Raw genomic sequence first — 16,321 nt, 5'->3', positions numbered from 1 at the left:
TCAATATCCCAACCATTAACAATATATTTCTTTATCAAATCAAAAAAGTAAATAAAAAGCATTAGACAAAAATATATTTATGGATAGTGTATGAATTTCTTTCTAAATTAGAGAGAATAAATTATAGAATAAGAATAATAATTTTTTCCATATTAATAATTTTTGATATGGGATGTTGTCTAATCAACTTATATAAATACATCAAGATAAAACAATATGTGATAAATCAGATAATACTATTTTTATGATTATATATATTTAATATAGTTCATCAATTATAAAATTTATTATAACAGTAAAACAATTACAATTCAATTCAAATACTTACTTCAACCTCAGAATTTTTTTAAAAAGTACACATTTCATATGAAAGATCTAAACCTGAATAAATAAATAAAAAGGAAGAAAAATACTACCATGAGAAATAATTATGAGTCCACAAAGTATACTCTAATCCCTTAGAAAAAATATTCTTTTAAAAAACTTGTATTTTTTTTTAATTTTCCATTTCCATGACTTTTCCTATTGACAAAGGAAGTGAATTTTCATTTAAAACAACATTGAATGCCAACCAAATATTAGATAAGTCGCATTTATTTCCTTGAAACCAGTGAAAATCTGAAAAATCTTATACAGACAAGTTTAATTTTCTTTAAAGGTTTAATCAATTTCAAATTTCACAATATAATCTAAAAAAATACTTCAAACACTTTTAACCTAAGTTTTATTTCTTAGTTGGGTCACATTCTCAAATTTAAAAGCCTTTATGAATCTTGTTGAATTAAAATATGTTTAACTAACCAGATCTTGTCATTTTAGAAAAGGACATTTTAACAATTTTAAATGTGAAATTGCCAATCAACCTTGTGCACCTGGTAATATACCTTGTACAGTTGTGGACCAAAAGCAAGTGTTTGGAATGTGAAAGCAACCAATATACATATACTAACATAAATCTATCCATGAAAAAACAAAAAACAAAAGCAACCAATGTATATATATGAATATAAGAGGCAAGAAGAAGAACATTTGGAGAAAGGCAAGGTAGCTGCAAGAGCTTGGTGGCTCCAAAAGAGTAAGATATAGTGGAAGTAATTAAGAGAAAGAAGAAGAATATGGATCATAGAAAGGTGCAGGAGGAGCTTGTGAGAGGTCATGAGTTTGCTACTCAACTTCGACTAGTCATCAATGAAAAAGATGATTCAGCAACAACCACCCCATTTGTCCAAACTCTTGCCAAGAACGTGCTTAGATCCTTCACCAACACCCTTTTCCTCTTGGACAAGTACTATCCCTCTCATCACCTTTCCAATCTTGTCACTCCCACCAAATCTGAGGACTCCCAAGAAAGTTGCAAGAGTTTCACCAGTTTCAAGAACAGAAGAGGCTGCTACAAGAGAAAGTAATCATGCTAGTTCTCTTTCTTTTTCTAATCACACACATCTCTTTCCTCTTTAATGACACAATTCATTTCTTCCTAGAGTGATCTGTTTGTGTGCTTGAGTATGAGGTTTGAATTCACTTCTCAGTTTCTTAATTTGAGTCTGAACATTTTTGGATCTCCAATATAAAATTGAAGTGTCCCTTTGGAACCTCAATGGTCATTGTTCTTCTATCCAAGGTTGTTGCTGATGGACCCCATCAAATTGTTTAGCATTACTGTATATTATGATGTATAATATATAAGGTGTTTTGTCTTTAACTGCTTTTACCCCTTGGTTGTGCTTGCTTGTTCAAAACTAAGGGTAGGTTTTGGTCAAGTGCTGGTGTAAATTAATCAGCATTTCTTGTATTTATGCAGAAGAACTACACAAGAATGGGAGAAGGTTTCAGAAGCTCCAGCAGTTGATGGCCACCACTGGAGAAAGTATGGCCAAAAAGAGATCCTCAAAACCAAATACTCAAGGTAGGTAACAAACATATATGTATATAGATCCACATATTTCATCCTTTTCCTTAATTATTCTCTTATTGTAAGCCTGTGCAGGAACTATTACAGGTGCACTCACAAGTATGATGGGAATTGTCAAGCAACAAAACAAGTGCAAAGAATTCAAGAGGATCCTCCCTTGTATAAGACCACCTATTTTGGCCACCACACATGCAATGACTTGCTAAACTCTGAAATCATACTTGATTCCATCAGTTCTCCTTCTGACACTTCCATACTGCTTAGCTTTAACAACAGCTTCCCTACTCCAACCAAGCAAGATTGTCCTTTTTTATCATCCTCAGCATCTCTTGATCCCTCACCATCCTTCATCAAAGAGGAGAGAATTCCCTCATCTTCCTCCAATGATTACATGCTATCCTCAGAACCCACTTTAGATGATTCTTCATGGCACAATAATGTCACTCTACCACTCGATCACTGGGATGTTTTGTCTTCTGCCTTGTGTGATTCTTCTGTTGACCTTGATGATATCAACCTTCTGTTGGATTTTGATGATTAATTGGGTCGCAAATTTCTTAGATCATTTTGGAAGGAGTGTTTGTTATAAATAAAGTGTGAAAGGTCACTTAACTAGATAAATGTTGCTCCATGCTTTTCTTGAAAGTTGGAAGAGTTTTGTTTTAGCTAGCTCCATCATTGTAGTACATATCTTTGATTAAGTCTTCTTCCATTTTCAATTCATTTGGTTTTGTTTTGATGAATCTGTGTCCCTTCATCAAACAAATTAATCTGAATATGTCTTGTTTGCCATAGTTTTTTGTTTTGAATTTATTCCCACCTACGTGTTCTGCAAAACCAGTCCAATGAAAGCAAGATTAAAAAAATACAAAAACAATGTGAACGAGTTCTCATATTCAAAAAATGTACTTTGGAGGCAAGATTAACATCATATAGAATCTAACAACATTCAATTAATCAATTATCTAATGGTGAAAGTGAGAGCAAGGAAAGTTCTGAGATTGTTCAATAGTATAAATTAATGTGACCAGAATGGACTTTTTTCCACCTAAACCCAATATGGTAGTGTGAACAAGTAGCATTACTTTAGAACTTTGAAAAGAAGATCATCATGGTCATATACATATCTATCACCAGATAGAAATAGTTGAGTATGACACAACACGGTTAATGCACATAGAAAAAAGCAAGAAATGAAAGAAAGAAGAGTCATGGAAAGAGGGTAGCTTTTAAAGTAAAATAAAGATAGAAAACATGATGGTGTAAAGCGATGCACAAACAACCCCATCACTATTAAGCCATTGCATTTAGAAATACTATGGCTGCTACAAAAACAATGGTGCTTTGTCGATATGATTTTGTTATCTATTGGGCAAAAAATATTTTATACGACCAAATTTTAAATCTAACTCAATTTTATGAAATAAAATTTGTATTTACTTATATACTTTTTAGTCAATATGAAATTTCCAACACGTTCTCTGTCAAGTTGAGACCCTCCAACTCGTGAAAGACTATATATTAATGAGTGATTCGACAACGGGTAACTCGATAAATTCAACACAAACATTCGATAAAATAGACTCTAACCTGACTATAATATTAAAAAATAAACTTTAAACATAAATTTTATAAACCACTCACTTATATATACTATATGAAATTATATATGAAATGTATTCATTTTTCGATGTGAAAAAGAAAAAAAAGCAACCAGCTTATACAAAATAAAGACAAGAAGGCTCCTCCTCGGTACCATAGTGCAAGGAATCATCGTCCGTGTACTCTAATTTTCCAACAAATTGAGAAATGTGTTTGAAAAATTTAGAAGAGTTCACACTGAAAAACAAAAAGTTGGTTGAATCCTTTGAATTCAATGATAAAATCCTGTATCTTTGTCTCAAATTGTTGAACAACCTTTTAAAATGATACCAATCCATGATAATATTTCTCCATCCACTTTCAACCAGCAATTAAAATAATTTTTGTTTGCTACTTCTTGTTACTTTCTGGTAAAAGGGGTAGATGGATTAATGGGATAGTTAATTAATTAATTAAGGTTATTCATGATTCACTTCACCTCCAAGGAGAATGTAAATAATCCTATTCATATGTCCTTTGTCTTGTTCTTTTGTTTAGGAGAGAAAGGGCATCAAGTATACACTAATAAGTTGTTTTCACCAATCTTTGTTTTGGATTTACACTGAAATGTCATAATCACTAACTACACTCTAAAAATTAACAAGTTAACCAACCACCATGTCAAAAGTAAAAAAAAGAATGAAGAACATAGTCATGGTGCTTCACTTCTTTAAAATCTTCACATCTTTGAACCCAACATCCAAATATCCAATTCAAAATCTTTATTTATTTATTTATTTAAAAATAGTTATTGCAAAAGTTATTGTAAAAATAATTTTCGATTAATACGTACACGTGAAGTATTTAATTTATACTAAAATACAAATTCAAATTTAATTAATATTTTTTTTTCTTTTGGTTTTTGACGAAGGATTTAACTGAAGCATGATCACCGTTTTGAGCTTCACTTTCACTTTTGTTTCAAGCTGCAAAATTGGTTCTTCCGTTCCGTTTCGTTTCTTCACAATTTCGATTGCTTCTATTGCATCGCATCACATTGCTTGTTGCATGTGCGTGTTTCACGACGACGACGATGATGACGGCGTTTGAGTCTCACGCGCTTCCTCTCCTCCTCTTACTGTTACTGACTCCGATCAATGCCTCCATCCACGACTACTCCAACGAGACCTTCACCCACCGCTCCGACGCCTTCTTCTTCCACGGTGGCAGCGAAGCGCTCACGGCCAAATCCTTCATCAGGTCTTGTTCCCCTTCACTCGTTCACTCACTCACTCTCTCATTTCTAGGGTTAAGGTTTCTGATTCCAATCAATTGGATTCAGGTTCGAAACGGTGACGTTTACACGTCCGCCTGAATCAGCAAGCGTGCAGGGGAGGATGCAGCAGAACACGGGATTAGTGGAGGCCATAGTGCTAGAGGTACGGGATCGGAACCGGATCGGAGGTTCGTACCTGAAATCTGATTTGATTTGCTGCGATCCGAAGCTGGCCAAGGAGCGGATCTGCAACCTCGGCGAAGTGATAATCCAGAAGAACCCGGATAACCTCGAGTTGCCGAAGCGCATCAAAACCTTCTTCCAGGGAATCGAGGAACAGGCCCAGATGGATACAATGGCCCTTGACATCAACGCCACTGGTATGTACTACCTCTACTTCATGTTCTGCGACCCTTCCCTTAAGGGCACCACCATTCAGGGAAGGACCGTGTGGCGTAACCCTAAAGGGTACTTGCCTGGCAAAATGGCCCCTCTCATGACCCTCTATGGCTTCATGTCTCTGGCTTATCTTTTACTCGGTCTTTGTTGGTTTTTGAGGTTTGTTCAGTTTTGGAAAGACATTATCCACTTGCATTATCATATCACCGCTGTTATTGCGCTTGGAATGTGTGAGATGGCTGTGTGGTATTTCGAGTATGCTAATTTTAACTCCACTGGGACTAGACCCATGGGGGTTACCCTCTGGGCTGTCACCTTTACTTCGGTGAAGAAGACGCTGTCGCGGCTGCTGCTGTTGGTTGTCTCCATGGGGTATGGGGTTGTTCGCCCCACGCTCGGTGGGAACAGGATTGCTTACAGAGTGCTGCTTCTTGGTCTGCTGTATTTTGTTGCCTCCGAGGCCCTCGAGCTTGTTGAGCATTTGGGGAACATCAATGACTTCTCCGGGAAGACCAAGCTGCTTTTGGTGCTCCCTGTTGTTTGCCTTGACTCGTGCTTCATTTTATGGATTTTCTCATCGTTGTCCAAAACCTTGGAGAAACTGCAGGCAATTCCAAAACCTTGGGTTATCTAGTGTGTTGTTGTTGATTTAGTTTATGATGGTAACGGAGTGAGTGCTGCCTTGGTTTGAGTTTTGACTGTTTTGTTGTACAACTGTTAGCTCTAGTTGAGTGTGTTTGGTTCAGCAGGCATGACTTGTTTACCCTTTTGAAATGGTCGGGCTGAGTAACGTTTGCCCTTATTGTTCTTTGATTGTGTTGTTATTTATGGATGCAGACAAGGAGAAACTTAGCTAAACTGGAGCTCTACCGAAAGTTTACAAATACACTCGCGGTGTCTGTGCTACTGTCCATTGCATGGATTGGCTTTGAGGTAGTTATTGGAAAAGATATTTGATGTACAGAAATTAGCAATTTTAGAGCCGGAGTTTCAAAACATTTTTACTTTAGCATTTTTATGCGTGTCAGTGTTGCTAATTATCTGGCTTCTTTGTGTTCAACCAGCTATACTTCAATGCTACTGATCCATTGAGTGAGTTGTGGCAAATCGCTTGGATTATTCCAGCCTTCTGGTGTCTGCTTTCATATGCTCTCTTGCTGGTGATATGTGTCCTTTGGGCTCCTTCTCGGAACCCTACTAGGTACTTGTCATTTTCATGGCCTTGGTGTGGTGAATGATGTTTTTTTTATGCCACTTGGTGTTTTTATGCTAATATATTTAACCTTTTATTTGAAATGCCTTTAATATTCTTTACCACAGAAGTAGTTATTGTGATAGCAACAGTTGCTTTTGGTCTTCATTTGCTGATTTTTATTTTTCATTTCACTGCAAACTTGCATTTATATACTGCACATTTAGGTGGCTGTTGGATTTTGTTTGCATCGTATACTATTAGATTAGATACACTAGTGCTAGTTTCCTTTAACCTATAGAAGAAAATGCAAAATTCCATTAAACCTTCATTATATCTTTCAATTTTGTCTCTGTGTATGCGTGTGCCAATGTAGAAAATGGGACAGCTATCTTTGCAACTTCATGTTATGAGAGATTAGTTGTGTCACTATATGTCGCTTCTCAAGTTATGCTTAAAAGCATAAAAAAATTGTAGTAATTCCTTATATGCAGTGTTGTGACTATTATGTCTTCGTTTTCTGTCTCTAGTATGCCATCCACACACACCACAAGTGTTGTTACTCCCTTGCAAAGGAGAGTGCCTGATAATTAGACCAATTTTAGAACTTAGTGGTCACATTAGTTTCAACGTGTTATTTTCAATATATGTTTTTAACTATGCTAATCAATTAGTGGGCCTAGACAATCGTAGTCTTGCAGTTGCTACTTGAGTTGTGTGTGTGTGTGTAGGCGAATGCTACTGCTCTCCTCCATGGGTTGTTATGAACCACTACTTGAAGTTAAGTTTTCAACAATGATAATGATTTTAATTATTAACCCTGTTAATATATGTTGGGTCTAGATAGTTCTTGCATTGCAGTCACTACTTAACTTTATCTCTGTTGGAGAAATGCTAACCTGCTCTCCAACATCATACTTTTTTTACGTTAGGTATTTCTTTATTTGCTTACATAACAATTGTACTTTAGTAACTATGAATATTATACATTTTACTCATTAAAGAAATGAGTAATCAGTCGTTTTCTCTCTTGCTCATACATGCCTCGATGGGATCGGTCTTCTTTCTGTGTTTGGTGCTGTTTTATTCCTGGAAAGACTGATTGCATTTATATCTTTGTTTCTAGATATGCGTACTTGGAGGAAACGGGAGATGACTTTGATGAGGAGGGTATCTCTCTGACAAGCAGTGTAGCAAAGATAACTGGGGATGTGGCAGCCAAACTTGATCGGAAGACTGATCTTGCCTTTGGGGAAGATCTGGAGGAGGATAAGCGAGAATAATGTCAAACTTGTATAGTAGTGTTTCACATGACCTCATTTCTCACAAGGATGTCTGTAGATGTCCATATATAGAGATATGGTTTTGAATGGTGCAGCAGGTGTCAGTTGTGATGGGAAACAAGGGAGGCAGTGCCAATCTCATCAATAGATCAAAATGGTTTAGTTGCAAGTCATACCCCATTCCATTAGAAATTAGATTGAATAGTTTTCCTTAACAGATGGTGTGATCAAATCATTCCCCTGTATGGTTTCAAATGACCATCATCCGTATGTATCCATCTCATGCCTTCAAATTTACATTGCTGTTTCTCACGCCTTTTTTCATACTACAATTAGTAGCAAACCCAGTTTTAAGGAACTTTTCTGACATTGTTGAGTCTGACTCGGACTATATTTAAGTAGTTTCAACTTGCACTAATTGTGTTATGTCCAAGAAAAATGTGAAATTGTTCTTTTAGATTTCTAGTCATTATTCTTCGAAAATCAAATTTATAATTTGAGACAAGATGGAATAATGGAATGAGATGATATTAATGACCTTTCACTTGAAACACAGGAAACACCTTTACTGAATAAGAAAAAAAGGGTTAAAACATTCAAGAGTAAAATTAACTAATTTCACAATATGGTTCCCTATACATAACCCCCAACCTCAATAACTCAATTTTCATCAATTTATTTAAAAAAATTCCAACTAGAACTAAATGAAGTGGAAACGCAAAAAATGTAAATTTTCAAAGAATAAAGATATAATATATATAAGACTCGAGTATGATTTTGTGAATATTCATAATCCTTTCCTCTTTTAAATTTGAGGCAAACAAAGAAAGTAATGTTGTATCTAATTTATATCAATAACATTGTAAGAAAACAAACGTAAGCCTTTCTACCTCTACAGTTGAGATAATTAGATATGTTTTTGAGAAATCAGAAGACAAACTAGTGAAAAAATTAGAGAATAGATTAAAATATACCTATTTAAATCACAATAATTTTTCAAAATCACAATAGGTATCAATAACAGAAACTTGTTTTTTCATTCAATAAAAATAATAAGTAAAAAGTATCAATATAGGAGATGACAAATAACTCAAAATAAAATATTTTTTTTTAAAATAGTAGTTATTTTAAAATAAATATAATTTGCATAAAAAAATACGTGCATGTTCTCATTTTTTTTCTTATATTTGTCAACTAGGCCAACATCTAAATTCATTCATATAGCCTATTTTCTTTACCACCAAGAATAAAATAGAAGGGTAAAACGAAAGAAAAAAAAGAGTCTTCCTACTAAAAAGGGTAAAAACCAATATTTGAAACAATAAAATTTCTAAGAAAAAAAAAAGAAAACGACTAAACTAAAAAAATCCTTATATTGTAATTATACTATTTTTCTAGTCTTCCTAATTAAATGGAAATAAATGCAAATATATGAATAGAAAAAGGTAAGATACATTGTAATTTTAAATATGGTAAGAGTATTCTTGATCATCTTATAAACAATAAGTAAAATTATTATTATATGAGTTAATCTATGACATTATCCCCATTTGATGGTTGATTTAAATGGTTGGTGATAAACAAAAAGTATTAAATTTTAAGAAAAAAAATGGCTGTTTGTGGATAAACTTGAACACAGAGTCATGATTAACTGTAGAGGCATCTGATCTGTTAGGAGCTGGGTAGTGCTGTCAACAGTTGCAATCATTACTGCCAATCATGAAATTGATATGAATCCTCCCCTTCCTTCCACTTTCTCTATATCTACCAACCCATTCAATCTCATTCTTCACATACAATCAAATAATATTATCATTCACCTTCAATTTTCTTGATCAAGAAGCCCTTTCTAGTTATGTCTCAATTGCTGCACTTGGTTTTCATTTTGTTGAAAACCTAAGAAATTGGGCATCACCATCAAAAGCACCAAAACCCAGGTGGTGGAGGAAACAGTCCCTATGATGACCCTTTCTTGCATTCATGCTGCTGCTGCTGCCACTGTTTTCTGGGCATCTCTTACATTCTCAGTGCCTTCCAAAGATCCATCCTTTTACCTTGTTTTGTGCTTTGGCTGGAATGAATGAATCTTCTCCCAGATATCATCACTTCCAAAAACCAAATTTACAAAAATTTGGTTTAGAAAACATAAAAGATTTGATTTTGCTTTCATTGAGAGTTGAACTCAAGACCTCCCGCTTACTAAACGGGTGCTCTAACCAACTGAGCTATGAAAGCACTTGAAATCAAATGCAAAACAATAAATATAGAACAAATGAAAGCATCTTCATTTACTTTCCAAAAGTATAAAATGCTTCTTTAAATATGTCAAATTCCCAATTTTAATTCTTACAGTTTTTTTTTTATTAAATTAGTAACACACAAATGTTATTAATTTAATATTTCCTATCATGACCTCGTTTAGATGTTCTTAATCGTGTTATAATATATATGATATTCTTAGCTTATATAATAATAATTAGGAATATAGTATTGTTTTGGACGAAATTTAGAATAAAAAAACAAATAAATTTTGTGAGTTCTTTTATAAATTAATTTGATTAAATTAAAAATTATTTCAAATGTCTTAAGAGAAAGAAACATCCACTAAGTAATTACACTTTAAGAAAAATATTTTTATTGAAGATTTTTTTTTTTTTGAATAAATCTAATTATAAAACTCATGGTTTGTTTGAATGAATTCTTAGAATGAAATGAAATGCTTTGAAACTGTGATAATCAAACTATGCTGCTTTTGAAACCATTTTGAACTAAGATCACCACAAATACTTGAATGAATGCCACGAATCCGTGAATTAAAAAAAAGGTTAAAAGAATTATTCAAAAAATAAAATGATACAATAAATGTAGATGTAAACAACAATTTAGTAAAGAGATATCAACCATTTCAATATGAAATACAATATCTACAAACAATATCAAATATTTTAATATGAAATATAAGAAACCCACGAACAAGAGCATGAGTAATGGTACTCACTTTTTCATTCTTATTTTTTACATTGACATAATATAACTACTATAATATTTTTGTGATGTTTAAAATTACATAAATCCAGGTAAATAGAAGATATTTTAAAGTTACTTTTTTACATCAAACTTATGATATTACTTGAGAGTATATAGGACTAGGTAAATAGAAAATATTTCAAAGTTATTTTTTTACATAAAACTTATGATATTATTTAAAAGTATATAGGACTGTATATTTTCTATCGAATCCTTCTCTTCATCACTTCATCTGTTCTTTTTCTTAGATGAACTTCTGAGAAGTCCGAGTATGCAAGGTGCCTACTAAGAGGTTCTAACGTATAGTTCGAGTATGTGTATGTCGCTATGCTTAAAACCGACTCCTCATGTGTTTATTCAAATGTATAGTACCCGCTCGGGTAGTCAAGTAGGGTAGTTGTCCTTGATAAGCTAACCAAGGTCGTTTTTGTTGGCTCCCTTCAGTTCTTCATATAAGAGGTTTAAAGGGAGTTTTTTCAAAGTTATGGTCAGAGAGGAGGATTGTCAATTTTTTTACGATGACGATTCTCCTCGGTTTCCCTTCTTTTGAACTCGTGAGCCGGCATGGTTCTGTAATTGGCCAAGGTCGTCGCTAACCTGGGAAGACCTAGAAACTTTGTCCGTACTAGACAAACTTTTCCGAAAAATCCCTACTCGACAACTGTTGCGAGTTTTCCTGTCATCCACTCAACTAGACGATGTTGAGGGTATGTTTTCTGTAGGAATATCATGTGCGAAAGCGCAATAATTTCAACCAAAGATTATGAGAAATTAAAGTAACAAGGAAAATGAAAATGATACCAGAAATTTTTAGGTGGAAAACCCCTTTAAATAGAGGTAAAAAACCACCGACGAGAGAGCCAAAACTTTCACTATAATGGTATTGGGAGTATAATGAATTCCTCTCAGGCTAATAGATAAATAGACAAATTCTCTCTATATGGGTTAAACACTTACACCCAAGAGCAGAAATAGAGAGTATAGGAAAAGAGAGATGAAGCAAGTGTGTGTTGATATTTGTTGTGTGTTACATTGCTTGAAGGAAGCCACTATATATAGTGGTTCTAGGAGACAACAATAATAAATACAATTAATGGTAATTAACCTCCCTTTGATGACAATTAATTGTAGTAAGAAACCTCCATTCGATTACAATTTAATTGTGGCAAGTAACCTCCCAATTATGCCAAGAAAACAGAAAGGTGAGTCATAACCCACAAATCTCCACCTTGACTTGCCTTTGACTGAAACACTCTCTCGCCATGAAGCCTTGATTAAGTATGGATAATACCAATTAAGTTCAGGCAATGATCGAACTTAGCCGACGGAAGTGGCTTGGTTAACATGTCTGCAGGATTTTCGGCCGTATGAAGTTTTTCAACAATTATATCTCCTGTATCAACAATGTCTTGGATAAAATGGTGTTTAATTTCAATGTGCTTGGTCCTTGAGTGATACTTACTGTTCCTGGTTAAGTGGACAACACTCTGACTATCACAAAATATAACAAGAACATCTTGTTGAAGACCAAGTTCACTTAGCAAGCCTCGATATAGCCTCTTTCATACCTTCTGTAGCAGTAATATATTCTGCTTCAGTGGTGGACAAAACCGTAATGGCTTGAAGTGAAGAATACCAACTGATAGCAGACCCACATAGGGTAAAAATGTAGGCTGAAAGTGACCTTCTCCGATCTAAATCACCACCATAGTCAACATCAACATAGCCAACTGCTCCTCCGGGATCGGCTCTATGTTGGTCAAATACCAAACCAAGATCTGGAGACCCTTTCAGATAACGAAGTATCAATTTAATGGCTTCCCAGTGTGTCTTGTCTGGATTATGCATGAACCTGCTAACAATGCTAACAACATAAGCTAAATCAGGTCTAGTACATACCATATCATACATGAGACTTCCAATTGCATTTGAATACAGGACATGTGACATGCGCCTTTTGTCCTCGTCTGATTTTGGACACTGATCTGATGACAACTTGAAGTGGGCGACAATTGGAGTATTAACAGCTTTGCAATCTCGCATTCCAAATTTATCAAGCATCTTAAGAACATACTTCTTTTGTGATAGAAAATGTTTTCCAGCTTGAGGATCTCTGTTGATCTCCATTCCTAAAATTTTATTGGCAGGACCTAAGTCCTTCATATCAAATTCACTACTAAGTTGGGCCTTTAACTTGTTAACTAAAGATTTATCTCTTGCGGCAATCAACATGTCATCAACATATAACAACAAGTATATAAATGACCCATTAGATGTCTTTTGAAAATAAACGCAATTATCATAGCTACTTCTGGAGTATCCATGTCCAACCATGAAAGAATCAAACCTCTTATACCATTGTCTTGGTGATTGCTTCAAGCCGTAGAGAGATTTCTTCAAACGACATACATGATCCTCCTTTCCAGGAACAACGAACCCCTCAGGTTGCTGGATGTAAATCTCTTCCTCAAGATTACCATAAGAAAAGCAATTTTCACATCTAACTGTTCCAGCTCCAAATCATACAAGGCAACTAAAGCAAGTAATATACGTATTGAAGTATGATGAACAACAGGAGAAAATACTTCATTAAAGTCAATACCTTTCTCTTGATCAAAACCTCTTACAAGAAACCTTGTTTTATTCCTCGTACTCTCAACACCAGGGATCCCTTCTTTTCTCTTAAAGATCCACTTGCAACTAATGACTCGTTTTCCTTCTGGTAACTTCACCAATTCCCATGTTTCGTTTTTGAGAAGACTCTCAACTTCTTCTTGCATAGCAACAATCCATTTTGTTGAGTCGTCACCAGAGATAACTTCAGAGTAATTCTTGGGTTCACCTTCTTCACCCATCTCTTGTGCAATAGTTAAAGCATAAGCAATGTTAGTAGATTCTGCAATTAATCTTTGAGTTGGTTTTCTTGGTCTCTATTGTGGAAGTTCTTGAGCCATAGACCACGGCTGTGGTAATCCTCGTCGTTTAGGTGGACATTGCTCATGTGGACTCAAATGTTCACTTGTACCATCAATAGCAGTGACTTGATCATCTTGAGTACTGGAGGAATTGGGAACGTCTTCCTCATGAGCGAGTGTTTTAATCTCAAACTCCACCTTCTCTCGAGCCTCTTCCTGGCCACCTGTATCAATGGAGAAAATGACAGTATCATTTACAGAAGAGAGCATAGCTTTTTCATTAAAGGTCACATTCCGATTGTGAATTATTTTGTGAGATTCTGGGTCATACAAACGATAGCCTTTAACCCCTGAGCCATAACCTAAGAAAATTCACTTCTTAGCACGAAGTTCTAATTTTCCCTGGTTTACATGAGAATAAGCAGGGCAACCAAATATTTTAAGATTAGAATAATCAACAGGGTTACCTGACCAAACTTCTTCTGGAATGTTGCAATCAATTGATCCGTTAGGAGAACGATTTATCAGATAACATGTCGTTGAAGTCGCTTCAACCCAAAAAGATTTGCTCAAACCAGAATGGAAGAACATGCAACGAACTCTCTTCAGGATAGTTCTATTCATTTTTTCTGCAACTTCGTTCTGTTGTGGAGTCCCTGAGATGGTGAGGTGTCTAGAAATGCCTTCTTTCTTGCATAAGTCATTGAATTCATTCGAACAGAACTCAAGGCCATTGTCTGACCTTAGCCTCTTTATCTTCTTGCCAATATGATTCTCAATCAATAATTTCCACTCTTTAAAAGTGCAAAATGCTTCATTCTTATGTTTGAGAAAATACACCCATAGTTTTCGTGAGAAGTCATCAATAATTGTCATCATATAACGACATTTACCTCTGGAGAGAACTTTTGACGGACCCCAAAGATCCGAATGAATATAATCCAAAGTACCTTTGGTTATGTGTATGGCTTTAGAAAAACTAACCTTTTTCTGCTTACCAAAAATGCAATGTTCACAGAAATCAACCTTTCTAGTACAGTGGTTACCAAAGTGACCCTTCTTCTTGAGGTTTAGAATTTCCTTCTCACTCATGTGGCCTAATCTCATATGCCACAACTTGGTGTTATCTTTGTTGGGTGAGGCTACAGTTGCAGAACCTGTAACTGTTGAACCCTGCAACACATACAAACTATCACATCGAAATGGCTTTAGTAACACAAGAGCTCCTTTAGACACTTTTAAAACTCCACCTTCAGTTGAGTATCTACACCCATGAGATTCAAGGGTGCCTAAGGAAATGAGATTCCGTTTCAACTTAGGGACATATCTGACACCTGTTAAAGTTCTAACAATTCCATCATGTGTCTTGATTTTGATTGTTCCTTCACCAACAACTTTGCATTGAGCATCGTTTCCCATCAAAACAAGACCATTATAAATTGGTTCATATGTGGTAAACCAATCTCTATTGTGGGACATGTGAAAAGTACAACCAGAATCAAGAATCCATTCATTTTTAGACCTTTGTTCAGTGTTGGAAGCTACAAAACAATCCCCATCGGATTCAGTTTCAACAATACTAGCTTCGGCAAATTTTTCTGGTTGTTTACCATTTCCTTTATCTTCTCTATCTATCTTATTTTTCAATTTATAGCATTCAGAGATCTCGTATCCCTTTTTCTTGCAACAACGACAATATTTGGAGTTCTTGCCTCTAGATTTTGACCTATATTTATACTTATTGTTCCTACCTTTCTCTTGGTTTCTCCCTCTAACTACTAATCCTTCACTAGAACTTCCAGAATGAATTTGAGTATCAAATTTCTCTTTGGCTAGTAAATTAGTCTTGACATCATCAAAGCTTAAGGTAAGATAATTACCGTATAACATAATTTCTTTGAATTGTCGATGCGAGGGTGGTAGAGAAACAATAAGTAGAACGACTTTATCCTCATCATCAATTTTAACATCCAAATTTTCCAAATCAATTATGATGGAATTAAATTCATCAAGGTGAGATTGGATGGGAGTACCTTCGGACATTCGGAGTGTAAAGAGTCGCTCCTTTAACCGAAGTTTGTTTGCAAGACTTTTGGTCATGTATAGAAACTCCAATTTACTCCATATGCATGCTGTAGTTTTCTCGTTGATGACCTCACGCAACACCTCACGGGACAAACATAACTGGATTGCAGACAATGCCTTTTCATCCATCTCATCCCACTACTCCTCCGTCATAGTGGTTGGTCTCATCATTTTACCTGTTAAAACTTTCTTTAAACCTTTCTGGGTGAGAACAGCTAGCATCTGGACTCGCCAGATAGCAGAGCTGATTTTACCATCAAATTTCTCAATATCCAATTTTGACATTATTGAACAACAGATCCTGGTTGAATTATCGAAAAAAGCTCTGATACCAATTTGTAGGGATATCGTGTGCGAAAGCATAATAATTTCAACCAAAGATTATGAGAAATTAAATTAACAAGGAAAATGAAAATGATACCAGAAATTTTTAGGTGGAAAACCCCTTTAAATAGAGGTAAAAAACCACCAACGATAGAGCCAAAACTTCCACTATAATGGTATTGGGAGTACAATGAATTCCTCTCAGGCTAATAGATAAATAGCCTCAAAACAAATTCTCTATATGGGTTAAACACTTACACCCAAGAGCAGAAATAGAGAGTATAGGAAAAGAGAGAGGAAGCAAGTGTGTGTTGCTATTTGTTGTGT

The 16,321-nt window shown here is 35.0% G+C and overlaps 2 protein-coding genes and 1 non-coding gene across 3 annotated transcripts; 2 read left to right on the top strand and 1 right to left on the bottom strand.

Moving 5' to 3' along the window:
• The first annotated feature begins 990 nt into the window (after positions 1 to 990).
• LOC137818683 (WRKY DNA-binding transcription factor 70-like) lies at positions 991 to 2,704 on the top strand. The gene is made up of 3 exons (XM_068622243.1): positions 991 to 1,402; positions 1,802 to 1,906; positions 1,988 to 2,704. Exons 1-3 carry the CDS (start codon positions 1,116 to 1,118, stop codon positions 2,451 to 2,453), a joined length of 858 nt encoding a protein of 285 aa, XP_068478344.1. The 5' UTR covers positions 991 to 1,115; the 3' UTR covers positions 2,454 to 2,704.
• A 1,499-nt stretch (positions 2,705 to 4,203) lies between these two features.
• On the top strand, positions 4,204 to 8,061 carry LOC137818570 (uncharacterized). Its single transcript, XM_068622076.1, has 5 exons — positions 4,204 to 4,753; positions 4,836 to 5,775; positions 6,006 to 6,101; positions 6,233 to 6,369; positions 7,487 to 8,061. The coding sequence occupies exons 1-5, from the start codon at positions 4,587 to 4,589 to the stop codon at positions 7,641 to 7,643; spliced, it is 1,497 nt and encodes a 498-aa protein (XP_068478177.1). The 5' UTR covers positions 4,204 to 4,586; the 3' UTR covers positions 7,644 to 8,061.
• Positions 8,062 to 9,804: 1,743 nt separating this feature from the next.
• TRNAT-AGU (transfer RNA threonine (anticodon AGU)) lies at positions 9,805 to 9,878 on the bottom strand. The gene has a single exon. It is a non-coding gene; the product is annotated as a tRNA-Thr (tRNA).
• Positions 9,879 to 16,321: the final 6,443 nt, after the last annotated feature.

This window comes from Phaseolus vulgaris, chromosome 10 (genome assembly GCF_000499845.2).
Source record: "Phaseolus vulgaris cultivar G19833 chromosome 10, P. vulgaris v2.0, whole genome shotgun sequence".
NCBI classification, from domain to species: domain Eukaryota; kingdom Viridiplantae; phylum Streptophyta; class Magnoliopsida; order Fabales; family Fabaceae; genus Phaseolus; species Phaseolus vulgaris.
This window is presented reverse-complemented; position numbering and strand designations above follow the sequence as displayed.

Excerpts from the sequence above, each read along its gene's own strand:
- LOC137818570 (XM_068622076.1), top strand. The coding sequence starts at position 4,587 with ATGATGACGGCGTTTGAGTCTCACGCGCTTCCTCTCCTCCTCTTACTG. Across the intron at positions 5,776-6,005 it reads AAACCTTGGAGAAACTGCAG|ACAAGGAGAAACTTAGCTAA; the intron begins GCAATTCCAAAA and ends TTATGGATGCAG. Across the intron at positions 6,370-7,486 it reads CCTTCTCGGAACCCTACTAG|ATATGCGTACTTGGAGGAAA; the intron begins GTACTTGTCATT and ends CTTTGTTTCTAG.
- LOC137818683 (XM_068622243.1), top strand. The coding sequence starts at position 1,116 with ATGGATCATAGAAAGGTGCAGGAGGAGCTTGTGAGAGGTCATGAGTTT. Across the intron at positions 1,403-1,801 it reads AGAGGCTGCTACAAGAGAAA|AAGAACTACACAAGAATGGG; the intron begins GTAATCATGCTA and ends GTATTTATGCAG. Across the intron at positions 1,907-1,987 it reads CTCAAAACCAAATACTCAAG|GAACTATTACAGGTGCACTC; the intron begins GTAGGTAACAAA and ends AAGCCTGTGCAG.